This window comes from Oncorhynchus tshawytscha, unplaced genomic scaffold (assembly GCF_018296145.1).
Source record: "Oncorhynchus tshawytscha isolate Ot180627B unplaced genomic scaffold, Otsh_v2.0 Un_contig_1501_pilon_pilon, whole genome shotgun sequence".
Taxonomy (NCBI): domain Eukaryota; kingdom Metazoa; phylum Chordata; class Actinopteri; order Salmoniformes; family Salmonidae; genus Oncorhynchus; species Oncorhynchus tshawytscha.
Window position 1 is genome coordinate 294,435 of NW_024609703.1, and position 26,803 is coordinate 321,237.

Genomic DNA, 26,803 nt, shown 5'->3' on the forward strand with positions numbered 1-26,803 from the left:
GGTCATATCCTTATGGTTCCTGTATATATCCATCTTAGTGATGTATGGTCACATCCTTATGGTTCCTGTATATATCCATCTTAGTGATGTGATGTATGGTCATATCCTTATGGTTCCTGTATATATCCATCTTAGTGATGTGATGTATGGTCATATCCTTATGGATCCTGTATATATCCATCTTAGTGGTGTGATGTATGGTCATATCCTTATGGTTCCTGTATATATCCATCTTAGTGGTGTGATGTATGGTCATATCCTTATGGTTCCTGTACATATCCATCTACGTGGCTACTTCTCATTCTCTTCATTGACTGCCATCTATTTGTAGTGCTTTTCAATGTTATTTACTTTGAATATTCTTCAAGCATTTGACTCTATTCACATTGTATTTTGATATCTTTTCGATATCGAAATAATGCAATATTGTCATTTTAGGGCCTTGGGCAAGTAGCCTGGTGTTGGCTAGGTTACCTTCATAAACAGAAATGGTTTGTCGGATTTTAAAACAAGTCATTATTATCCGTGACTTTGCTGAACGTCTTCCGGCGTTCTATTGTCAGGACCTGGAGGACACGTTGCACGCTAGACATTTGATTCGCCAACGACAGTCCTCACAGAACGGTTTCAACTAGAGAGCTACCGCAACATTTTCTGATTCAGAAGATATCAAAATAGGTCTGATTTAATTGTTCGTCTGCAATATATAAAACAAATAATGGGTTGAATTTGCGTGAATTTGTATTTGAGAAAAATCGATCATGTTTGTATAGAATAAAAGATGTTGAGTTTGGAATGAAACATGTCAATTAAACAGAATTGAAATAATCACACCATCTATGTAATGTTACCGTAAAATTCAAAGAAAAACTTTAATCCATAAACAAATTGTGGAGTTTAGAAGGTGAACAGATTGCATTATTTGCTCACAGATTAAATTAAATTACGCAGTTACAGCCTGACAACTATTACTGTAATTACATATAGTTAAACAATACTAGTGACTCAATTTAATAATGACAATTTCCTTCCTTTATAATTCAATAATTGTCTCAAGACAGAAAATCCTACTATACACCTAGGTCACTATCTTTATTGATATGTATATTCCTCTAGTTTTCACCTAGGTCACTATCTTTATTGATTATCTATTCTTCTAGTATACACCTAGGTCACTAGCTTTGTGATAGGTCTATTCCTCAAAAGGGAGAACAATAAACAATTTCCTTGGGATGTAACAATTGAAATTTGAATAAATCCTAACTCAATACATTTTGAGGGTGAGGCTATAGAAATTCAGCGGGTAAACTGCTAAAGTGTTCCATCTCTTTAAACGCGTATTCACTCCGTCTATTATATTCATAGTCCTCCAACTCCAATCAGATAAACGTCAGTCAATATAACTACAATTGGAATTTCTAAATTATACTCCTATAAATATTATAGGCCTGAAGTTTTGAACCTGCTACGCCGCATTCCTGGAATTGGCCGTTTGACAACTAAAGTTCAAAGGTCATGAAGAAAATAGACTTCAAAAGAGGATTTCGAGTTGAGGTATGGGGTGATGTGGGTATTAGCTAACATCTTATCATCTATTTGACACATTTGTCTCAACTGTTTTAACTGTTTTCTTTACATTTTCTTTAGAAGAAAGTAAGCCTATGACATCAACAGTTTGGGTCAAAACCTGAAAATGAAAGCAATTTATAACACAAAAATAAAAACGTCATTCTGAGAATAACATTGGAGATCTCTTAAATATTTTTATTAAATACAAATGGCGTATGTTTATTTTGTATTTTATAAACGATCAACTATAATCAAATCACCGCAAAATGAAAGTTTACATTACATCGAATCGAAAGGATTTTGGCCTCAGTGGCGGTGTTAGTGCCGTGACGGTAACCTATAGGTAGCCTCATATATAAAAGCGTAAAATTCCGTATGTTATTGGGCAAATAAAGTGTCTCAAGTTAATAAGGCTGTTTATTTGACAAGGTATTTGCTCTTGCTGCTTTTTAAGGCATCTCATGTGTGGTCTGTCTAAAGTTTAGTGCATTACTAAAATGGCAGCATGACAGTAGCCTCGGACTAATGAGTATAATTATTATTCTTTCGATTTAAAACTCTAAACACAAACATTCGATAGGCCTACAAGGGTGAATAGGCCTGTTCATTAAAATAAATAAATCAATAAATTAATTATCTTTGAGGTCATATTTTCCTTAAATGTAGACTTGGTTTCCTCAGATTCAGATGACCATGCTAGATTACGGAGACGTAATTTATAGATCGGCAAGTAAGGGTGCTCTCGAGCGGCTAGATGTTCTTTACCATCCGGCCATCAGATTGGCCAGGAATGCTCCTTATAGGACACATCACTGCACTCCCTCCTCTGTAAACTGGTCATCTCTGTATACCCGTCGCAAGACCCACTGGTTGATGCTTATTTATTTAAAAAAAACCTTAGACCTCACTCCACCCTATCTGAGATATCTACTAAAGCCCTCATCCTCCACATACAACATCCGTTCTGCCAGTCACATTCTGTTAAAGGTCCCCAAAGCACACACATCCCTGTGTCGCTCGTCTTTTCAGGTCTTTGCAGCTAGCGACTGGAATGAGCTGCAACAAAGGCTGAAACTAGACAGTTTTATCTCAATCTCTTCATTCAAAGACTCAATCATGGAAACTCTTACTGACAGTTGTGGCTGCTTTGTGTGATGTATTGTTGTCTCTACCTTCTTTCCCTTTGTGCTGTTGTCTGTGCCCAATAATGATTGTACCATGTTTTGTGTTGCTACCATGTTGTGCTGCTGCCATGCTGTGTTGTCCTGTGTTGCTGCCTTGTTATGTTGTTGTCTTAGGTCTCTTATGTAGTATTGCGTTGTCTCTCTTGTCTTGAGGTGTGTTTTGTCCTTGTATTTATGTTATTTATTCTTATTTTTAATCCCAGCCCCCGTCCCCGCAGGAGGTGGTAGGCCGTCATTGTAAATAAGAATTTGTTCTTAACTGACTTGCCTAGTTAAATAAAAATTAAATAATAATTCAATGTTGGGACTTAATTTAATGTTTTTAGGCTTACAATATCTGATTAGTGCATAGGCGATTATACAATAGATGTAGGCCAGGTCTAATAGTAGACTTTTAAACGAACAATTAAACGTATATTGTTATTTATAAATCAATATTACATTATGTAGACCTTCAGAAGCTGAACGTTTGTTCAAATAGTGGTGAAAGACTGTTAATGGTATGCCCAAACAGAAAGATTTCGCCTACATATAACATATACTACGTATAGGCCAGTGAATAGTGGTAGGCTAAATATCGAGGTATTATTATTTTGCGGTCCTGCCGGTTTAACGTCGTGTGATACCGCTCTGAGGGGGCGCTCATTAGGTTGCTGTCCGTGCGCTAATACACGACCCTGCGGGAGCAAATCGTAATCGGCCGCCTGCTCTCACGCCCTGTTGACTAGAGTTTACCTGGCAACGCAACGATTTATAATCGAGATATTTAATAGACCGTGTTAGGCCTATATACCTGGGCCAAATGTAGACCTAGTTCAGTGTAGATGTTGAAATGAACAGGGCGTAAATGAGAAATATTTGTCAATAAGCCTTCAAATAGGCCAAAAACAAGAAAATTCCACCACTCGTCAGCCTCCATCTGGTTAAGTAATGTTTTGTGAACAAAGTTAGACCTAGTACTAGTAAGTTGTCTGTACATTTGAAAGGAAACTATTGTTATTTAGTATTTTTCAGTCATGAAAATACATCTGCGCTATTTTTATCCAAAGCGATATATGTTGTACGACCCATTGACTGCATGATTGCGTTTTGAATACAGTAGCTCTTTATGGTTGGTTGGCTTCTGAAATATCGTAACGTGAAATGGCAGAAACTCCAGTGGATGTTGACACCAGTATGGCGCCAGTCTAAGAAAGAGATTACTGTGATGTAGAACGACAAGTTGGAAGGAACAACTACTGATCACACCAATATCACATTCCACGACAACACACACACACACACACACACACACACACACACATTAACTAGAGACATTTGATTGAGAAATACCTTTTTATTAATAAATCCTGATTTATAATTTAATATGGTATGGCAATACTTTGCCACAGTACATCAGAGTGTTGTATCAATAAAACATTCACACAAGCACATCAGCTGCAGTCATTTGCAGCAGCCACTGAAAGTATTGAAGGTTAGCAATACCCTGCCTGCAGTGATGCAGTATATGGCTGAGGAAGTCATTCCCACCACACTGCTCATTACATCTGGTGAATGACCCAGTATTTAGTTGTCCATGTGGAAACCCTAAAAGGTGTATCTTCTTAAGGAGTGAAAATAGCTTTTTCATGTTGACTTTATTTGTTAAGGATGTAGCAACGCAGGCAATCACCACATGAAAGTTACCAGATATATCCTGATACTTACAATGATGACTTAACTCATTTGATCTGTAACCTATCTGTCAGGGGGATGGTGGTAACATGAATATAGTTCTGTCAGGGGGATGGTGGTAACATGAATATAGTTCTGTCAGGGGGATGGTGGTAACATGAATATAGTTCTGTCAGGGGGATGGTGGTAACATGAATATAGTTCTGTCAGGGGGATGGTGGTAACATGAATATAGTTCTGTCAGGGGGATGGTGGTAACATGAATATAGTTCTGTCAGGGGGATGGTGGTAACATGAATATAGTTCTGTCAGGGGGATGGTGGTAACATGAATATAGTTCTGTCAGGGGGATGGTGGTAACATGAATATAGTTCTGTCAGGGGGATGGTGGTAACATGAATATAGTTCTGTCAGGGGGATGGTGGTAACATGAATATAGTTCTGTCAGTTCTGGGGATGGTGGTAACATGAATATAGTTCTGTCAGGGGGATGGTGGTAACATGAATATAGTTCTGTCAGGGGGATGGTGGTAACATGAATATAGTTCTGTCAGGGGGATGGTGGTAACATGAATATAGTTCTGTCAGGGGGATGGTGGTAACATGAATATAGTTCTGTCAGGGGGATGGTGGTAACATGAATATAGTTCTGTCAGGGGGATGGTGGTAACATGAATATAGTTCTGTCAGGGGGATGGTGGTAACATGAATATAGTTCTGTCAGGGGGATGGTGGTAACATGAATATAGTTCTGTCAGGGGGATGGTGGTAACATGAATATAGTTCTGTCAGGGGGATGGTGGTAACATGAATATAGTTCTGTCAGGGGGATGGTGGTAACATGAATATAGTTCTGTCAGGGGGATGGTGGTAACATGAATATAGTTCTGTCAGGGGGATGGTGGTAACATGAATATAGTTCTGTCAGGGGGATGGTGGTAACATGAATATAGTTCTGTCAGGGGGATGGTGGTAACATGAATATAGTTCTGTCAGGGGGATGGTGGTAACATGAATATAGTTCTGTCAGGGGGATGGTGGTAACATGAATATAGTGTCTGTGGGGGGATGGTGGTAACATGAATATAGTTCTGTCAGGGGGATGGTGGTAACATGAATATAGTTCTGTCAGGGGGATGGTGGTAACATGAATATAGTTCTGTCAGGGGGATGGTGGTAACATGAATATAGTTCTGTCAGGGGGATGGTGGTAACATGAATATAGTTCTGTCAGGGGGATGGTGGTAACATGAATATAGTTCTGTCAGGGGGATGGTGGTAACATGAATATAGTTCTGTCAGGGGGATGGTGGTAACATGAATATAGTTCTGTCAGGGGGATGGTGGTAACATGAATATAGTTCTGTCAGGGGGATGGTGGTAACATGAATATAGTTCTGTCAGGGGATGGTGGTAACATGAATATAGTTCTGTCAGGGGGATGGTGGTAACATGAATATAGTTCTGTCAGGGGGATGGTGGTAACATGAATATAGTTCTGTCAGGGGATGGTGGTAACATGAATATAGTTCTGTCAGGGGGATGGTGGTAACATGAATATAGTTCTGTCAGGGGGATGGTGGTAACATGAATATAGTTCTGTCAGGGGGATGGTGGTAACATGAATATAGTTCTGTCAGGGGGATGGTGGTAACATGAATATAGTTCTGTCAGGGGGATGGTGGTAACATGAATATAGTTCTGTCAGGGGGATGGTGGTAACATGAATATAGTTCTGTCAGGGGGATGGTGGTAACATGAATATAGTTCTGAGGGGGATAACATGAATATAGTTCTGTCAGGGGGATGGTGGTAACATGAATATAGTTCTGTCAGGGGGATGGTGGTAACATGAATATAGTTCTGTCAGGGGGATGGTGGTAACATGAATATAGTTCTGTCAGGGGGATGGTGGTAACATGAATATAGTTCTGTCAGGACCATGGGGATGGTGGTAACATGAATATAGTTCTGTCAGGGGGATGGTGGTAACATGAATATAGTTCTGTCGGGGGGGATGGTGGTAACATGAATATAGTTCTGTCAGGGGGATGGGGGATGGTGGTAACATGAATATAGTTCTGTCAGGGGGATGGTGGTAACATGAATATAGTTCTGTCAGGGGGATGGTGGTAACATGAATATAGTTCTGTCAGGGGGATGGTGGTAACATGAATATAGTTCTGTCAGGGGGATGGTGGTAACATGAATATAGTTCTGTCAGGGGATGGTGGTAACATGAATATAGTTCTGTCATGGTGGGGATAGTTCTGTCAGGGGGATGGTGGTAACATGAATATAGTTCTGTCAGGGGGATGGTGGTAACATGAATATAGTTCTGTCAGGGGGATGGGGATGTCAGGATGGAACATGAATATAGTTCTGTCAGGGGGATGGTGGTAACATGAATATAGTTCTGTCAGGGGGATGGTGGTAACATGAATATAGTTCTGTCAGGGGGATGGTGGTAACATGAATATAGTTCTGTCAGGGGGATGGTGGTAACATGAATATAGTTCTGTCAGGGGGATGGTGGTAACATGAATATAGTTCTGTCAGGGGGATGGTGGTAACATGAATATAGTTCTGTCATGAATATAGGGGATGGTGGTAACATGAATATAGTTCTGTCAGGGGGATGGTGGTAACATGAATATAGTTCTGTCAGGGGGATGGTGGTAACATGAATATAGTTCTGTCAGGGGGATGGTGGTAACATGAATATAGTTCTGTCAGGGGGATGGTGGTAACATGAATATAGTTCTGTCAGGGGGATGGTGGTAACATGAATATAGTTCTGTCATATAGGGGGATGGTGGTAACATGAATATAGTTCTGTCAGGGGGATGGTGGTAACATGAATATAGTTCTGTCAGGGGATGGTGGTAACATGAATATAGTTCTGTCAGGGGGATGGTGGTAACATGAATATAGTTCTGTCAGGGGGATGGTGGTAACATGAATATAGTTCTGTCAGGGGGATGGTGGTAACATGAATATAGTTCTGTCAGGGGGATGGTGGTAACATGAATATAGTTCTGTCAGGGGGATGGTGGTAACATGAATATAGTTCTGTCAGGGGGATGGTGGTAACATGAATATAGTTCTGTCAGGGGGATGGTGGTAACATGAAACATGAATAACATGAATAGTTCTGTCAGGGGGATGGTGGTAACATGAATATAGTTCTGTCAGGGGGATGGTGGTAACATGAATATAGTTCTGTCAGGGGGATGGTGGTAACATGAATATAGTTCTGTCAGGGGGATGGTGGTAACATGAATATAGTTCTGTCAGGGGGATGGTGGTAACATGAATATAGTTCTGTCAGGGGGATGGTGGTAACATGAATATAGTTCTGTCAGGGGGATGGTGGTAACATGAATATAGTTCTGTCAGGGGGATGGTGGTAACATGAATATAGTTCTGTCAGGGGGGGGATCCAGAACATGAATATAGTGAATCTGTCAGGGGGATGGGGGATGGTGGTAACATGAATATAGTTCTGTCAGGGGGATGGTGGTAACATGAATATAGTTCTGTCAGGGGGATGGTGGTAACATGAATATAGTTCTGTCAGGGGATGGTGGTAACATGAATATAGTTCTGTCAGGGGGATGGTGGTAACATGAATATAGTTCTGTCAGGGGGATGGTGGTAACATGAATATAGTTCTGTCAGGGGGATGGTGGTAACATGAATATAGTTCTGTCAGGGGGATGGTGGTAACATGAATATAGTTCTGTCAGGGGGATGGTGGTAACATGAATATAGTTCTGTCAGGGGGATGGTGGTAACATGAATATAGTTCTGTCAGGGGATGGTGGTAACATGAATATAGTTCTGTCAGGGGGATGGTGGTAACATGAATATAGTTCTGTCAGGGGGATGGTGGTAACATGAATATAGTATCTGTCAGGGGGATGGTGGTAACATGAATATAGTTCTGGCAGGGGGATCATGGTAACACTGGCAATACCAGTTCCAGACCCAGAAGGGGTCAATAAGGACCATGGGATCCAGACCCAGAACGGAGTCAATAAGGACCATGGGATCCAGACCCAGAACGGAGTCAATAAGGACCATGGGATCCAGACCCAGAACGGAGTCAATAAGGACCATGGGATCCAGACCCAGAACGGAGTCAATAAGGACTGTCAATAAGGACCATGGGATCCAGACCCAGAACGGAATCAATAAGGACCATGGGATAAGGACCATGGGATCTAGACCCAGAACGGAATCAATAAGGACCATGGGATCCAGACCCAGAACGGAGTCAATAAGGACCATGGGATCCAGACCCAGAACGGAGTCAATAAGGACCATGGGATCCAGACCCAGAACGGAGTCAATAAGGACCATGGGATCCAGACCCAGAACGGAATCAATAAGGACCATGGGATCCAGACCCAGAACAGAATCAATAAGGACCATGGGATCCAGACCCAGAACAGAATCAATAAGGACCATGGGATCCAGACCCAGAACAGAGTCAATAAGGACCATGGGATCCAGACCCAGAACAGAATCAATAAGGACCATGGGATCCAGACCCAGAACAGAATCAATAAGGACCATGGGATCGTGACCCAGGACATGTTTTTTAAACAACATTTTCACATTTAATTGGGTCGGGATTTGAGTCCTGGTATCATATGAACACATACGACATGGGAAATGTGTAGAATTGCAGGAAATGAGCTTTTCAACTGCTAAGGGCTGTGAACAGTTGAACGGTTTGGGTCGCATGGGTTGTGAGGGTCTGTTACACTGATAAATGACAATATCCATCCAGACCTTTGCCATCTAGGACATCTGTGTGCTCAGATCATCTCTAATAGTATTAGAGTACCCCTGAACTACTGTGTTTATTGAAATGTTTAAAGAAACTAGTCATGTTTCATGTTTGGAGCACATTATACAAAAAGACATGTATGGACAAAAGACAAAGTCGGAAAAAAACTACAACAATTCCCTTGTCATTTTCTTACCCAGGGTCAAATGGAAAACATTTGTAAAAAATAAAAATCATTAACATGCACAATAAATATACATACAGGGTCAAATAAATACTCTATTTTGTTTCCCAAATCATGATTTGTGAGGAGGATCCCTGTCATTTAATTAGTCTCTTTTCATGCTTTAGAACAGTGGTTCCCAACCAGGGGTACTAGGACCCCTGGGGGTACTTGGCCTAACCTCAGGGGTTACTGAGAAGACTCATGAGACCATAGGCCTGCTAGTAAAATGCACCTGAGTGGGTATTCCGGGGGGACTCCAGGGGGACTCCGGGGGGACTCCAGGCGTACTCCGGGGCTACTCCGGGGGACTCCAGGGGACTCCGGGGGGACTCCAGGCGTACTCCAGTGGTACTCCAGGGGACTACGGGGGGACTCCGGGCAGAGTAACATTTAGTTGCTGGTACAGTTACAGATAAAGGTTGTGAACCACTGCTTTAGAATGTTGCCTGTTCCTCTGACAGTATCTAAAGTTCCACCCATAGAACATTATAGTTCTATGATTCCATTCCTGATGTGTTCTGGAATGTTCTTATTCTACTGCATCGACATGTAAGGCCAATTAAAACTGCTTCCGGAAAGCAACATATCCCTAATGAGAGTTTCTATTGGTGTTTTTCCGACCAACCGGATGAAGAATAACTGTTCTATAACGGACGAGGAGACGGTGCGTAGAGAGGGCAGACGGAGTAGTAGCTTCCCAAACCGGTTCGGTTGGTTAGGGTACTGGCTCCTGATGTACTCTTCCAGGGCGCACTGGGACTTCTCCTGAAGATCGTCCACGTGAGTCACGTCTGACAGACCGCACGCATCTATAAAATCAGAAATCATTATCAATAATATAGGCTTATCTTCTTCGTGTACAATGCAATATTGGCTAATATTAGATCATCAATTAATTACAAACAACACAATGGCAGAGTTTACACAAGCAGCCCAATTCCGTTCTCGTTTTTGCTCTTTTGATTCATCAAATCAGATCTTTAACCAATAATTGAGCAAAATATTAGAATTGGGCTGCTTGTGTAAATCCAGCCAATATGGCATAGACATTTAACGCCTACGGCAATTTTTTGAAATCAATATTGATATAGGCTATTGTTTATACAGTATGTTGTATGCCTATATAGGCCCACTCCAATTTATGAAATCAATTTAACTGCTTTAAAAACAAGACAAAGCAAATTATGCCGTATTTGCTTAACTCAAAATGGCGCTACAGGGGCGTATCAATAGAACATGGCCCTCTCTTTGAATTGAAACGGGTCTATAATAACATGACAAACAGGCCTATATAACGTACAGCCCTGTCTGCTAAATTAAACGGGTCCGAAATAACATGACAAACAGGCCTATATAACGTTCAGCCCTGTCTGCTAAATTAAACGGGTCTATAATAACATGACAAACAGGCCTATATAACGTTCAGCCCTGTCTGCTAAATTAAACGGGTCTATAATAACATGACAAACAGGCCTATATAACGTACAGCCCTGTCTGCTAAATTAAACGGGTCTATAATAACATGACAAACAGGCCTATATAACGTTCAGCCCTGTCTGCTAAATTAAACGGGTCTATAATAACATGACAAACAGGCCTATATAACGTACAGCCCTGTCTGCTAAATTAAACGGGTCTATAATAACATGACAAACAGGCCTATATAACGTTCAGCCCTGTCTGCTAAATTAAACGGTCTATAATAACATGACAAACAGGCCTATATAACGTTCAGCCCTGTCTGCTAAATTAAACGGGTCTATAATAACATGACAAACAGGCCTATATAACGTTCAGCCCTGTCTGCTAAATTAAACGGGTCTATAATAACATGACAAACAGGCCTATATAACGTTCAGCCCTGTCTGCTAAATTAAACGGGTCTATAATAACATGACAAACAGGCCTATATAACGTTCAGCCCTGTCTGCTAAATTAAACGGGTCTATAATAACATGACAAACAGGCCTATATAAACAGCCCAGTCCCGGGTCTATAATAACATGACAAACAGGCCTATATAACGTTCAGCCCTGTCTCTAAATAAACGGGTCTATAATAACATGACAAACAGGCCTATATAACGTTCAGCCCTGTCTGCTAAATTAAACGGGTCTATAATAACATGACAAACAGGCCTATATAACGTCAGCCCTGTCTGCTAAATTAAACGGGTCTATAATAACATGACAAACAGGCCTATATAACGTTCAGCCCTGTCTGCTAAATTAAACGGGTCTATAAAATAACATGACAAACAGGCCTATATAACGTTCAGCCCTGTCTGCTAAATTAAACGGGTCTATAATAACATGACAAACAGGCCTATATAACGTTCAGCCCTGTCTGCTAAATTAAACGGGTCTATAATAACATGACAAACAGGCCTATATAACGTTCAGCCCTGTCTGCTAAATTAAACGGGTCTATAATAACATGACAAACAGGCCTATATAACGTTCAGCCCTGTCTGCTAAATTAAACGGGTCTAAATAACATGACAAACAGGCCTATATAACGTTCAGCCCTGTCTGCTAAATTAAACGGGTCTATAATAACATGACAAACAGGCCTATATAACGTTCAGCCCTGTCTGCTAAATTAAACGGGTCTATAATAACATGACAAACAGGCCTATATAACGTTCAGCCCTGTCTGCTAAATTAAACGGGTCTATAATAACATGACAAACAGGCCTATATAACGTTCAGCCCTGTCTGCTAAATTAAACGGGTCTATAATAACATGACAAACAGGCCTATATAACGTACAGCCCTGTCTGCTAAATTAAACGGGTCGAATAACATGACAAACAGGCCTATATAACGTTCAGCCCTGTCTGCTAAATTAAACGGGTCTATAATAACATGACAAACAGGCCTATATAACGTTCAGCCCTGTCTGCTAAATTAAACGGGTCTATAATAACATGACAAACAGGCCTATATAACGTTCAGCCCTGTCTGCTAAATTAAACGGGTCTATAATAACATGACAAACAGGCCTATATAACGTTCAGCCCTGTCTGCTAAATTAAACGGGTCCTATAATAACATGACAAACAGGCCTATATAACGTTCAGCCCTGTCTGCTAAATTAAACGGGTCTATAATAACATGACAAACAGGCCTATATAACGTTCAGCCCTGTCTGCTAAATTAAACGGGTCTAAATAACATGACAAACAGGCCTATATAACGTTCAGCCCTGTCTGCTAAATTAAACGGGTCTATAATAACATGACAAACAGGCCTATATAACGTTCAGCCCTGTCTGCTAAATTAAACGGGTCTATAATAACATGACAAACAGGCCTATATAACGCCCTGTCTGCTAAATTAAACGGGTCAGCCCTGTCTGCTAAATTAAACGGGTCTATAATAACATGACAAACAGGCCTATATAACGTTCAGCCCTGTCTGCTAAATTAAACGGGTCTATAATAACATGACAAACAGGCCTATATAACGTTCAGCCCTGTCTGCTAAATTAAACGGGTCTATAATAACATGACAAACAGGCCTATATAACGTTCAGCCCTGTCTGCTAAATTAAACGGGTCTATAATAACATGACAAACAGGCCTATATAACGTTCAGCCCTGTCTGCTAAATTAAACGGGTCTATAATAACATGACAAACAGGCCTATATAACGTTCAGCCCTGTCTGCTAAATTAAACGGGTCTATAATAACATGACAAACAGGCCTATATAACGTTCAGCCCTGTCTGCTAAATTAAACGGGTCTATAATAACATGACAAACAGGCCTATATAACGTTCAGCCCTGTCTGCTAAATTAAACGGGTCTATAATAACATGACAAACAGGCCTATATAACGTTCAGCCCTGTCTGCTAAATTAAACGGGTCTATAATAACATGACAAACAGGCCTATATAACGTTCAGCCCTGTCTGCTAAATTAAACGGGTCTATAATAACATGACAAACAGGCCTATATAACGTTCAGCCCTGTCTGCTAAATTAAACGGGTCTATAATAACATGACAAACAGGCCTATATAACGTTCAGCCCTGTCTGCTAAATTAAACGGGTCTATAATAACATGACAAACAGGCCTATATAACGTTCAGCCCTGTCTGCTAAATTAAACGGGTCTATAATAACATGACAAACAGGCCTATATAACGTTCAGCCCTGTCTGCTAAATTAAACGGGTCTATAATAACATGACAAACAGGCCTATATAACGTTCAGCCCTGTCTGCTAAATTAAACGGGTCCTAAATAACATGACAAACAGGCCTATATAACGTTCAGCCCTGTCTGCTAAATTAAACGGGTCTATAATAACACGTTCAGCCCTGTCTGCTAAATTAAACGGGTCTATAATAACATGAAAAACAGGCCTATATAACGTTCAGCCCTGTCTGCTAAATTAAACGGGTCTATAATAACATGACAAACAGGCCTATATAACGTTCAGCCCTGTCTGCTAAATTAAACGGGTCTATAATAACATGACAAACAGGCCTATATAACGTTCAGCCCTGTCTGCTAAATTAAACGGGTCCGAAATAACATGACAAACAGGCCTATATAACGTTCAGCCCTGTCTGCTAAATTAAACGGGTCTATAATAACATGACAAACAGGCCTATATAACGTTCAGCCCTGTCTGCTAAATTAAACGGGTCTATAATAACATGACAAACAGGCCTATATAACGTTCAGCCCTGTCTGCTAAATTAAACGGGTCCGAAATAACATGACAAACAGGCCTATATAACGTTCAGCCCTGTCTGCTAAATTAAACGGGTCTATAATAACATGACAAACAGGCCTATATAACGTTCAGCCCTGTCTGCTAAATTAAACGGGTCCGAAATAACATGACAAACAGGCCTATATAACGTTCAGCCCTGTCTGCTAAATTAAACGGGTCGCTAAATTAAAATAACATGACAAACAGGCCTATATAACGTTCAGCCCTGTCTGCTAAATTAAACGGGTCTATAATAACATGACAAACAGGCCTATATAACGTTCAGCCCTGTCTGCTAAATTAAACGGGTCCGAAATAACATGACAAACAGGCCTATATAACGTTCAGCCCTGTCTGCTAAATTAAACGGGTCCGAAATAACATGACAAACAGGCCTATATAACGTTCAGCCCTGTCTGCTAAATTAAACGGGTCCGATATAACGTACCAGGTAGAACCCTTTGTTGAAAGGGTTCTACCTGGAACCAAAGAGGTTCTACCTGGAACAAAATACTCTTATTCAAAGGGTTCTCCTATGGGGACAGCCGAAGAACCCGTTTAGGTTCTAGATAGCACCCTTTGTTCTAAGTGTAGCAGCGCTCCAATACAGGAGTGAGTAAAGGGTTATGTCCTAGTTCTACAACACGTGCACAGAACACTGCTCACGGCCTGGCTCTGCGGTGACTCGTCTAATACTATTTGTTTTACAGTCAAGGCATCCATCGACTTGAGTTGACAAAATACATGATTTGGTTTCTTTTTTTATAGGACATTAAAAAATAATAGTTCATCTCGCCACCATACGACTTTTTAGACTCAGGCCTAGTTGTTTAAATACATTATGGCATTTAAGAAATTCTGCAAAACGAAATTAAATATAGGTCATCTTTTCTTTATTCTTTATTATGAAATATTTAATTTTCTGTCGGTAATGGTTAAGTTGTGTGGCTGATGATAGTTGAATCATTTACATGTCTGTAGGTCATACACCTAACAAAAATAGCCTGTAAAATATTTTGATAATAATCATTATTATTAGTTTGAAAATAAATCGAATGAATTAAATCAAACGCCAATAATATTATTAATCATATCATATAATTCACAGGGGCCTATATAATAACCATGCTGAATTAATTATTGTAAAAACAAATGTATAAAATCATCATATATTTATATAATTCACCAGTCATAGTAAACAGCAGTGAAGCATAGCGTTGTGTGTTTACCTGACGTAAAGAGAACTATAGCCTTAATGCAGCTGTACTCGGCTGAGTCAACATGCAGAACCTTCAGCTTCTCCACCTGCTCCTGGAAGATCCGGATATGGTCCATGAAAGACACGACTCTCTCCGCCGACATGGGGGCGGCATGCAGCCCTGCCGCGGCCAGGAGAGGAGCCACATGCACCGGCATTGAGCACTGGGCCGCGTTCAGCACGAACAACTCGCTCCAAGTGAGCCGGAGCAGGGCGACCTGGTCGGTGATCTGGAGGTCGGGGAAGAAGGGGATGTTTCGGGCCCACTCCACCGCCGAGAACAGCATCCGGGCGGCCAGCTCACAGATGTTCTCGATCCCCACGAGGTTGTTGGACTGCATACACTGCGTGCTGTATCTGGATGTGGGGTAGGGCTCGGCTCGCATGAGCAGGGAGATGTATCCAGAAAGGTAGGAGTGGCATTGGAGAGGGTCTCCGTTGGTTATGGAGAACTGACCGTGGTACGGTTGAGTAGGCAGCATCCTCCCTCTCTGAACCGCTGTGAAACAACGAGACAGAGACAGTATTAATGTCTGGTAGGTAACGGTGCGTTGGCCTACAAGGTGACATATCAGTATTAATGTCTGGTAGATGACGGTGCGTTGGCCTACAAGGTGACATATCAGTATTAATGTCTGGTAGATGACGGTGCGTTGGCCTACAAGGTGACATATCAGTATTAATGTCTGGTAGATGACGGTGCGTTGGCCTACAAGGTGACATATCAGTATTAATGTCTGGTAGATGACGGTGCGTTGGCCTACAAGGTGACATATCAGTATTAATGTCTGGTAGATGACGGTACGTTGGCCTACAAGGTGACATATCAATATTAATGTCTGGTAGATATTGGTGCGTTGGCCTACAAGGTGACATATCAGTATTAATGTCTGGTAGATAACGGTGCGTTGGCCTACAAGGTGACAGATACAATTGGTAAGTATATTGAATAACGGTGTGTCAGTCTGAATACATGCCTACCGATCCTGATGGAACAAAAAGGGTTCTATCGCGTGCTTCATACAAGGTTCTATATTCTATATAACTCTTTTTTTTCTAAGCGTGTAGAAACACACACCCCATTGCCTTTATTCCTCTGAGACAATAAGCTCATCGACAAAAACAGCATGGAGACTATTATTAGGAGCTCAATAATGGAGATTTAACAGTGTTATATTATCGTATAGCCTATCTGAACTACACGTATGAATATGTTGTTATGATGTAGTGAGTATATGAACCTTATCTTTAGAGAATCTGTTTTGGTTTTAAATCATTGGCTTATAGTGACTACAGCTACAGACTATAGTGACCTAAAGGGAGATGAGAAACAAGCTTGTTTACCTTCTCTCCGCATTCCCACTTTGACACATTTCTTGAGGCGGCAGTACTGGCATTGATTCCTGTGGTGTTGATCAATGGGACAGTTCCTGCTAGCGCGGCAGGTGTAGCCGAGGTTCCGTCTGACGCTCCGTTTGAAGAAGCTCTTACACCCCTCACATGTGAACTGACCATAGTGCTTCCCGCTGGATTTATCCCCGCACACCACACACTCGATCTGCTGAGGCTGTTGTTTGTCCATGGAGTTAGTCGACGATTGGCTAGTGATAGATTGAGATATATTGCTTGAATGAGCGCCTTGGGGTGTCTGACGTGTTGAGGAGATATCCAGAGAGGATGTGGGATTGAGGTGTCCGGTTAGGTCGGTAGAGAGGGATAACCGTTCGCCTTGAGAGACCGGGGAAGAGATTCCGTCTTGAGAGTCGCGGGCGACATCTTCCTCGCCGTTTCTCCACGTTACCATTGCCATATCTATCCGTCAATGTTTCCAAAACTTTCCGTTTCGTTGTTACCCCAGTGTGCTGCCCGCGGGTGTCGACAAGTAAAGGCACAAATATATAAATACTAAATTATTGCACCATTGTATTCAGTAATTAAGATGCTTAAAGCATAACAGTATGTAAAGTGCCGGCGGTTGATGAACGCGTGAGAAATCTGACTGAATATAGTTAACCACTCAGCAAATTAAAGTAACATTTCTAAATAGCATAAAACACTCTGTGATGCACCATCAGAAACACAAAGGGAAAAACACACATTAAAACACACACTAAAACACACACTAAAACACACTTGCATCCAGTCAAAATCCACACTGTAGTCAAAGCATTCCCTTTTTCAAAATGTGAGTCATTCTCTATTCCCTCTATCCAACCCAGTAAAACTGTGCTCACTAATCAGATATCCCGTGTTGTATGGCGGTGACGCAGCAACTAGAACTGGGTTAATGAAAACAGCGGCACCGTGGCTCGTGCTATTCCAATGAGTTACAAATTGTCGTAAAAAAAAAGACAACGGCGAGAGAAAGCGGATTTTGATGATGGCTGGACGTGTCCTGTAGAATGGGATAATGTGCTTGGACAAAACGGGTGTGCCTCTGACGTCTCCATTGAGCGGGTCAGCCATATAAGGAGCGAGGAAGTCCTTTGGTCCGTGCGCGAATGGAGTAGACCTAGTACCAGGTGGAAACTAGGCCTATTGGTTTACCGGAATTATGCTTTGTTAGAGTTCTGATTGGTTTTGGAGAGATCGGGGTTCAGAGAGATGAACTAGCATGCTGCACATTCATTGGTGTATTTCTGATAACGCATCTCTATATCTCCCTGTGTGTCTGTATATATAGCCTACCACTGCAGACAGCATACTGGTTGTAGTACATGTCGTTTCCTCTATTACGTTGTAACATTGATGAATGGAAACGCTTTTAAGCACCAATAAGAGCACATAATGAGATATCGCAGTAATCTGATGCCCCCTAGCGGCAGAGCGGGTTTGTTGGTCGGTAATCTGTTTCCCCCCTTGTAGTTCTTAAAAACGGCAAACTATTTACGAGCAAATGTGAGTTATCCAGGGCTATCTTCTAAGGTTGGGATTACAACTCTATGAGGGGAAATGGCACAGTGGCAAACACCATACATCTCTCTAGTAACTTGAGATTTTAGTGTACTCATATGAGTATATCTTTTTCAGTTCCATATTCATCTTTTCAGCTCACAGAGTTGACTGATGACCTATATATTACCCCAAGGCTGTCACTGCTCGTTCTTCAGCAGCCCAGCCTACTGTATTAGAAAGCATCCACCAAGATGTGAATGGTGTTTCTCTGTTGTGATTTACTGTAGTAGCTAAATACTATTGGTGTTAACTGTAGTCAACTACACACAGTAATTACATGTCCCAGACCAATCTGGGGCTCTGCTTGTTGAGAGAGCACCAAGCAGATGTCCCAGACCAATCAGGGCTCTACTTGTTGAGAGAGCACCAAGCAGATGTCCCAGACCAATCAGGGGCTCTACTTGCTGAGAGAGCACCAAGCAGATGTCCCAGACCAATCAGGGGCTCTACTTGTTGAGAGAGCAACAAGCAGATGTCCCAGACCAATCAGGGGCTCTACTTGTTGAGAGAGCACCAAGCAGATGTCCCAGACCAATCAGGGGCTCTACTTGCTGCGAGAGCACCAAGCAGATGTCCCAGACCAATCACAAGCACAAGCATTTCGCTATACTCGCATTAACATCTGCTAACCATGTGTATGTGACAAATAAAATTTGATTTGATTTGAATCAGGGGCTCTACTTGTTGAGAGACCACCAGGCAGATGTCCCAGACCAATTAGGGGCTCTACTTGTTGAGAGAGCACCAAGCAGCTGTCCCAGACCAATCTGTGGCTCTACTTGTTGAGAGAGCACCAAGCAGATGTCCCAGACCAATCAGGGGCTCTACTTGTTGAGAGAGCACCAGGCAGATGTCCCAGACCAATCAGGGGCTCTACTTATTGAGAGAGCACCAGGCAGATGTCCCAGACCAATCAGGGGCTCTACTTGCTGAGAGAGCACCAGTCAGATGTCCCAGACCAATCTGGGGCTCTACTTGTTAAGAGAGCACCAGGCAGATGTCCCAGACCAATCAGGGGCTCTACTTGCTGAGAGAGCACCAGTCAGATGTCCCAGACCAATCTGGGGCTCTACTTGTTGAGAGAGCACCAAGCAGATGTCCCAGACCAATCAGGCTCTACTTGTTGAGAGAGCACCAAGCAGATGCCCCAGACTAATCAGGGGCTCTACTTGTTGAGAGAGCACCAAGCAGATGTCCCAGACCAATCTGGGGCTCTACTTGTTGAGAGAGCACCAAGCAGATGTCCCAGACCAATATGGGGCTCTGCTTGTTGAGAGAGCACCAAGCAGATGTCCCAGACCAATCAGGGGCTCTACTTGCTGCTGAGAGATCACTAGGCAGATGTCCCAGACCAATCAGGGGCTCTACTTGCTGCTGAGAGATCACTAGGCAGATGTCCCAGACCAATCAAAGGGAGGTTTAACATCAAATGTTCCATTGGTATGGAGATTACTATCTTGTCGGTAGCAGCAGCTTAAACTCTCCATCTCTCTATTTTCAATTCAATTGAAAGGACTTTATTGGCTTGGGAAAAATATGTTGGCATTGCCAAAGCAAATGGAATAGACAATAAACAAGGGAAATAAACATTCAGAACTGAACAGTAAACATTACACTCACAAGTTAAAAGTTGAAAAAAAAGTTTGAAAGAATCTCTCTCTCTATCTCTCCCCATCTCTCTCTCTCTATGTCTTCATCTCCCCATCTCTATCTCTCTATGTCTTCATCTCCCCATCTCTCTCTCTCTATCTCTTCCCATCTCTCTCTCTATCTCTCCCCCATCTCTCTCTCTCTATGTCTTCATCTCCCCATCTCTCTCTCTCTATGTCTTCATCTCCCCATCTCTCTCTCTCTATGTCTTCATCTCCCCATCTCTCTCTATGTCTTCATCTCCCCATCTCTCTCTCTCGATGTCTTCATCTCCCCATCTCTCTCTCTCTATGTCTTCATCTCCCCATCTCTCTCTCTCTATGTCTTCATCTCCCCATCTCTCTCTCTCTTCATGTCTTCATCTCCCCATCTCTCTCTCTCTATGTCTTCATCTCCCCATCTCTCTCTCTCTATGTCTTCATCTCCCCATCTCTCTCTCTCTATGTCTTCATCTCCCCATCTCTCTCTCTCGATGTCTTCATCTCCCCATCTCTCTCTCTCTATGTCTTCATCTCCCCATCTCTCTATGTCTTCATCTCCCCTCTATGTCTTCATCTCCCCTCTCTCATCTCTATCTATGTCTTCATCTCCCCATCTATGTCTTCATCTCATCTCTCTATGTCTTCATCTCCCCATCTCTCTCTCTATGTCTTCATCTCCCCATCTCTCTCTCTCTATGTCTTCATCTCCCCATCTCTCTCTCTCTATGTCTTCATCTCCCCATCTCTCTCTCTCTATGTCTTCATCTCCCCATCTCTCTCTCTCTATGTCTTCATCCCCATCTCTCTCTCTCTATGTCTTCATCTCCCCATCTCTCTCTCTCTATCTCTTCCCATCTCTCTCTCTATCTCTCCCCCATCTCTCTCTCTCTATGTCTTCATCTCCCCATCTCTCTCTCTCTATGTCTTCATCTCCCCATCTCTCTCCCTTCCTCCATTTTCTTGTTGTGTGGTGTTATCTTTATATGTGAATCACTTTCCCTCTACAGTTGTTAACATGTTATGATCTGGCCTCCTGCTGGAAGTCTGCAGCATCAAGTCCAGCAACACATCATGGCAGCTAATCCTTCCACCCCTCAGCATCACCATATGGTCATCAGATAAATCCACTGAGTGCTCAAGAATAGGACCAGACAGACAGACAGAGACAGACAGAGACAGACAGACAGAGACAGACAGAGACAGACAGACAGAGACAGACAGACAGAGACAGACAGACAGAGACGGACAGAGACAGTCAGACAGAGACAGACAGAGACAGACAGAGACAGACAAAAGAGACAGACAGACAGACAGAGACAGTCTCTCTCTCTCTCTGTCTCTCTCTCTCTCTGTCTGTCTGTCTCTGTCTGTCTCAGACAGACAGACAGACAGACAGACAGAGACAGACAGACAGACAGAGACAGTCTCTCTCTCTCTGTCTCTCTCTCTCTCTCTCTGTCTGTCTGTCTCTGTCTGTCTCTGTCTGTCTCTGTCTGTCTCTGTCTGTCTCTGTCTGTCTCTGTCTGTCTCTGTCTGTCTCTCTCTGTCTGTCTCTGTCTGTCTCTGTCTGTCTCTGTCTGTCTCTGTCTCTCTGTCCGTAGGGAAGGACTGTACTGTAGGACTGTACTGTAGGGAAGGACTATATTGTAGGGAAGGACTGTACTGTAGGGAAGGACTATACTGTAGGGAAGGACTATACTGTAGGGAAGGACTATACTGTAGGGAAGGACTATACTGTAGGGAAGGACTATACTGTAGGGAAGGACTATACTGTAGGGAAGGACTATACTGTAGGACTATACTGTAGGGAAGGACTATACTGTAGGGAAGGACAATACTGTAGGGAAGGACTATACTGTAGGACTATACTGTAGGGAAGGACTATACTGTGGGGAAGGACTGTACTGACTGTACTGGGAAGGACTATACTGTAGGGAAGGAAGGACTATACTGTAGGGAAGGACTGTACTGTAGGGAAGGACTGTACTGTAGGGAAGGACTATACTGTAGGGAAGGACTGTACTGTAGGGAAGGACTGTACTGTAGGACTATACTGTAGGGAAGGACTATACTGGAAGGACTATACTGTAGGGAAGGAACTGTACTGTAGGGAAGGAACTGTAGGGAAGGACTGTACTGTAGGGAAGGGAAGGACTATACTGTAGGGAAGGACTATACTGTAGGGAAGGACTATACTGTAGGGAAGGACTGACTATACTACTGTAGGGAAGGACTATACTGTAGGGAAGGACTATACTGTAGGGAAGGACTATACTGTAGGGAAGGACTGTACTGTAGGGAAGGACTGTACTGTAGGGAAGGACTGTATTGTAGGGAAGGACTATACTGTAGGGAAGGACTATACTGTAGGGAAGGACTGTACTGTAGGGAAGGACTGTACTGTAGGGAAGGACTGTACTGTAGGGAACTGTAGGGGACTATACTGTAGCTATACTGTAGGGAAGGACTATACTGTAGGACTATACTGTAGGGAAGGACTGTACTGTAGGACTATACTGTAGGGAAGGACTGTACTGTAGGACTATACTGTAGGGAAGGACTGTACTGTAGGACTATACTGTAGGGAAGGACTGTACTGTAGGACTATACTGTAGGGAAGGACTGTACTGTAGGACTATACTGTAGGGAAGGACTATACTGCAGGACTATACTGTAGGGAAGAACTGTACTGTAGGGAAGGACTGTACTGTAGGGAAGGACTATACTGTAGGGAAGGACTGTACTGTAGGGAAGGACTATACTGTAGGGAAGGACTGTACTGTAGGGAAGGACTATACTGTAGGGAAGGACTATACTGTAGGACTATACTGTAGGGAAGGACTATACTGTAGGGAAGGACAATACTGTAGGGAAGGACTATACTGTAGGACTATACTGTAAGGAAGGACTATACTGTAGGGAAGGACTGTACTGTAGGGAAGGACTATACTGTAGGGAAGGACTATACTGTAGGGAAGGACTGTAGGGAAGGGCTGTACTGTAGGGAAGGACTATATTGTAGGGAAGGACTGTACTGTAGGGAAGGACTATATTGTAGGGAAGGACTGTACACTAGGTAAGGACTTTACCTTTCGGGATGGGCTGTACTGTAGGGAAGGACTATACTGTAGGACTATACTGTAGGGAAGGACTGTACTGTAGGGAAGGACTGTACTGTAGGGAAGAACTATATTGTAGGGAAGGACTGTACTGTAGGGAAGGACTATACTGTAGGGAAGGACTATACTGTAGGGAAGGACTATACTGTAGGGAAGGACTGTACTGTAGGGAAGGACTGTACTGTAGGGAAGGACTACTGTAGGGAAGGACTACTGTAGGGAAGGACTGTACTATACTGTAGGGAAGGACTATACTGAAGGACTGTACTGTAGGGAAGGACTATACTGTAGGGAAGGACTGTACTGTAGGGAAGGACTATACTGTAGGGAAGGACTGTACTGTAGGGAAGGACTATACTGTAGGGAAGGACTGTACTGTAGGGAAGGACTATACTGTAGGGAAGGACTGTACTGTAGGGAAGGACTATACTGTAGGGAAGGACTATACTGTAGGGAAGGACTATACTGTAGGGAAGGACTGTACTGTAGGGAAGGACTGTACTGTAGGGAAGGACTGTATTGTAGGGAAGGACTATACTGTAGGGAAGGACTATACTGTAGGGAAGGACTGTACTGTAGGGAAGGACTATACTGTAGGGAAGGACTGTACTGTAGGGAAGAACTGTACTGTAGGTGTACATCAGGGCCAGATTTACAAAGTGTTACCACCTGCAGGGACAAATCACAAACACCTCATCAGTTTCTCCCACAGGATTCCTAACTTAGGGTTTGTGGCTGTGGTTCTGTAGAGGATATAACTAGTTTATAATAACAACCTGCAGACTGCAGTCAGGTAACTGTGTGGTTCTATAGAGGATATAACTAGTTTATAATAACAACCTGCAGACTGCAGTCAGGTAACTGTGTGGTTCTATAGAGGATATAACTAGTTTATAATAACAACCTGCAGACTGCAGTCAGGTAACTGTGTGGTTCTATAGAGGATATAACTGTTTATAATAACAACCTGCAGCCAGGTTCTATAGAGGATATAACTAGTTTATAATAACAACCTGCAGCCAGGTAACTGTGTGGTTCTGTAGAGGATATAACTAGTTTATAATAACAACCTGCAGCCAGGTAACTGTGTGGTTCTAATAGAGGATATAACTAGTTTATAATAACAACCTGCAGACTGCAGTCAGGTAACTGTGTGGTTCTATAGAGGATATAACTAGTTTATAATAACAACCTGCAGACAGGTAACTGTGTGGTTCTATAGAGGATATAACTAGTTTATAATAACAACCTGCAGCCAGGTAACTGTGTGGTTCTGTAGAGGATATAACTAGTTTATAATAACAACCTGCAGTCAGGTAACTGTGTGGTTCTGTAGAGGATATAACTAGTTTATAATAACAACCTGCAGTCAGGTAACTGTGTGGTTCTATAGAGGATATAACTAGTTTATAATAACAACCTGCAGTCAGGTAACTGTGTGGTTCTATAGAGTAACTGTGTGGTTCTATAGAGTGATATAAGGTAACTAGTTTATAATAACAACCTGCAGACTGCAGTCAGGTAACTGTGTGGTTCTATAGAGGATATAACTAGTTTATAATAACAACCTGCAGCCAGGTAACTGTGTGGTTCTATAGAGGATATAACTAGTTTATAATAACAACCTGCAGACTGCAGACAGGTAACTGTGTGGTAGAGGGTTCTCAGGTAACTGTGTGGAGGATATAACTAGTTTATAATAACAACCTGCAGTCAGGTAACTGTGTGGTTCTATAGAGGATATAACTAGTTTATAATAACAACCTGCAGACTGCAGTCAGGTAACTGTGTGGTTCTATAGAGGATATAACTAGTTTATAATAACAACCTGCAGACTGCAGACAGGTAACTGTGTGGTTCTGTAGAGGATATAACTAGTTTATAATAACAACCTGCAGACTGCAGTCAGGTAACTGTGTGGTTCTGTAGAGGATATAACTAGTTTATAATAACAACCTGCAGTCAGGTAACTGTGTGGTTCTAATAAGACCTGCAGTCAGGATGGTTCTGTAGAGGATCAACTAGTTTATAATAACAACCTGCAGTCAGGTAACTGTGTGGTTCTATATAGGATATAACTAGTTTATAATAACAACCTGCAGACTGCAGACAGGTAACTGTGTGGTTCTGTAGAGGATATAACTAGTTTATAATAACAACCTGCAGTCAGGTAACTGTGTGGTTCTGTAGAGGATATAACTAGTTTATAATAACAACCTGCAGTCAGGTAACTGTGTGGTTCTGTAGAGGATATAACTAGTTTATAATAACAACCTGCAGACTGCAGTCAGGTAACTGTGTGGTTCTATAGAGGATATAACTAGTTTATAATAACAACCTGCAGTCAGGTAACTGTGTGGTTCTGTAGAGGATATAACTAGTTTATAATAACAACCTGCAGTCAGGTAACTGTGTGGTTCTATAGAGGATATAACTAGTTTATAATAACAACCTGCAGACTGCAGTCAGGTAACTGTGTGGTTCTATAGAGGATATAACTAGTTTATAATAACAACCTGCAGCCAGGTAACTGTGTGGTTCTGTAGAGGATATAACTAGTTTATAATAACAACCTGCAGACTGCAGCCAGGTAACTGTGTGGTTCTGTAGAGGATATAACTAGTTTATAATAACAACCTGCAGTCAGGTAACTGTGTGGTTCTGTAGAGGATATAACTAGTTTATAATAACAACCTGATATAACAGTTTATAATAACAACCTGCAGTCAGGTAACTGTGTGGTTCTGTAGAGGATATAACTAGTTTATAATAACAACCTGCAGCCAGGTAACTGTGTGGTTCTGTAGAGGATATAACTAGTTTATAATAACAACCTGCAGACTGCAGCCAGGTAACTGTGTGGTTCTATAGAGGATATAACTAGTTTATAATAACAACAGACTGCAGTCAGGTAACTGGTTCTGTAGAGGATATAACTAGTTCAGGTAATAGAGGATATAACTAGTTTATAATAACAACCTGCAGACTGCAGCCAGGTAACTGTGTGGTTCTGTAGAGGATATAACTAGTTTATAATAACAACCTGCAGTCAGGTAACTGTGTGGTTCTGTAGAGGATATAACTAGTTTATAATAACAACCTGCAGTCAGGTAACTGTGTGGTTCTGTAGAGGATATAACTAGTTTATAATAACAACCTGCAGTCAGGTAACTGTGTGGTTCTATAGAGGATATAACTAGTTTATAATAACAACCTGCAGACTGCAGTCAGGTAACTGTGTGGTTCTATAGAGGATATAACTAGTTTATAATAACAACCTGCAGACTGCAGTCAGGTAACTGTGTGGTTCTATAGAGGATATAACTAGTTTATAATAACAACCTGCAGTCAGGTAACTGTGTGGTTCTATAGAGGATATAACTAGTTTATAATAACAACCTGCAGTCAGGTAACTGCAGATATAACAGGTAACTGTGTGGTTCTATAGAGGATATAACTAGTTTATAATAACAACCTGCAGACTCAGGTAACTGTGTGGTTCTATAGAGGATATAACTAGTTTATATAATACTGCAGTCACAACTGTGTGGTTCTATAGAGGATATAACTAGTTTATAATAACAACTGCAGTCAGGTAACTGTGTGGTTCTGTAGAGGATATAACTAGTTTATAATAACAACCTGCAGACAGGTAACTGTGTG

General features: G+C 41.9%; 1 protein-coding gene across 1 annotated transcript; it reads right to left on the reverse strand.

Moving 5' to 3' along the window:
• Window positions 1-8,645: 8,645 nt before the first annotated feature.
• Window positions 8,646-17,827, reverse strand: LOC112238693 (COUP transcription factor 2-like). The gene is made up of 3 exons (XM_024407228.2): window positions 16,780-17,827; window positions 15,407-15,934; window positions 8,646-10,260 (listed from the first exon to the last, which is right to left on the reverse strand). Exons 1-3 carry the CDS (start codon window positions 17,243-17,245, stop codon window positions 9,986-9,988), a joined length of 1,269 nt encoding a protein of 422 aa, XP_024262996.1. The 5' UTR covers window positions 17,246-17,827; the 3' UTR covers window positions 8,646-9,985.
• Window positions 17,828-26,803: the final 8,976 nt, after the last annotated feature.

What these genes read in the sequence shown, in the direction of transcription:
- LOC112238693 (XM_024407228.2), bottom strand. Translation starts at nt 17,245, where the DNA reads ATGGCAATGGTAACGTGGAGAAACGGCGAGGAAGATGTCGCCCGCGAC. An exon ending in AGTGGGAATGCGGAGAGAAG is followed by an intron (nt 15,935 to 16,779) that starts GTAAACAAGCTT and finishes GTTGTTTCACAG; the next exon opens with CGGTTCAGAGAGGGAGGATG. An exon ending in TATAGTTCTCTTTACGTCAG is followed by an intron (nt 10,261 to 15,406) that starts GTAAACACACAA and finishes CTGATTTTATAG; the next exon opens with ATGCGTGCGGTCTGTCAGAC.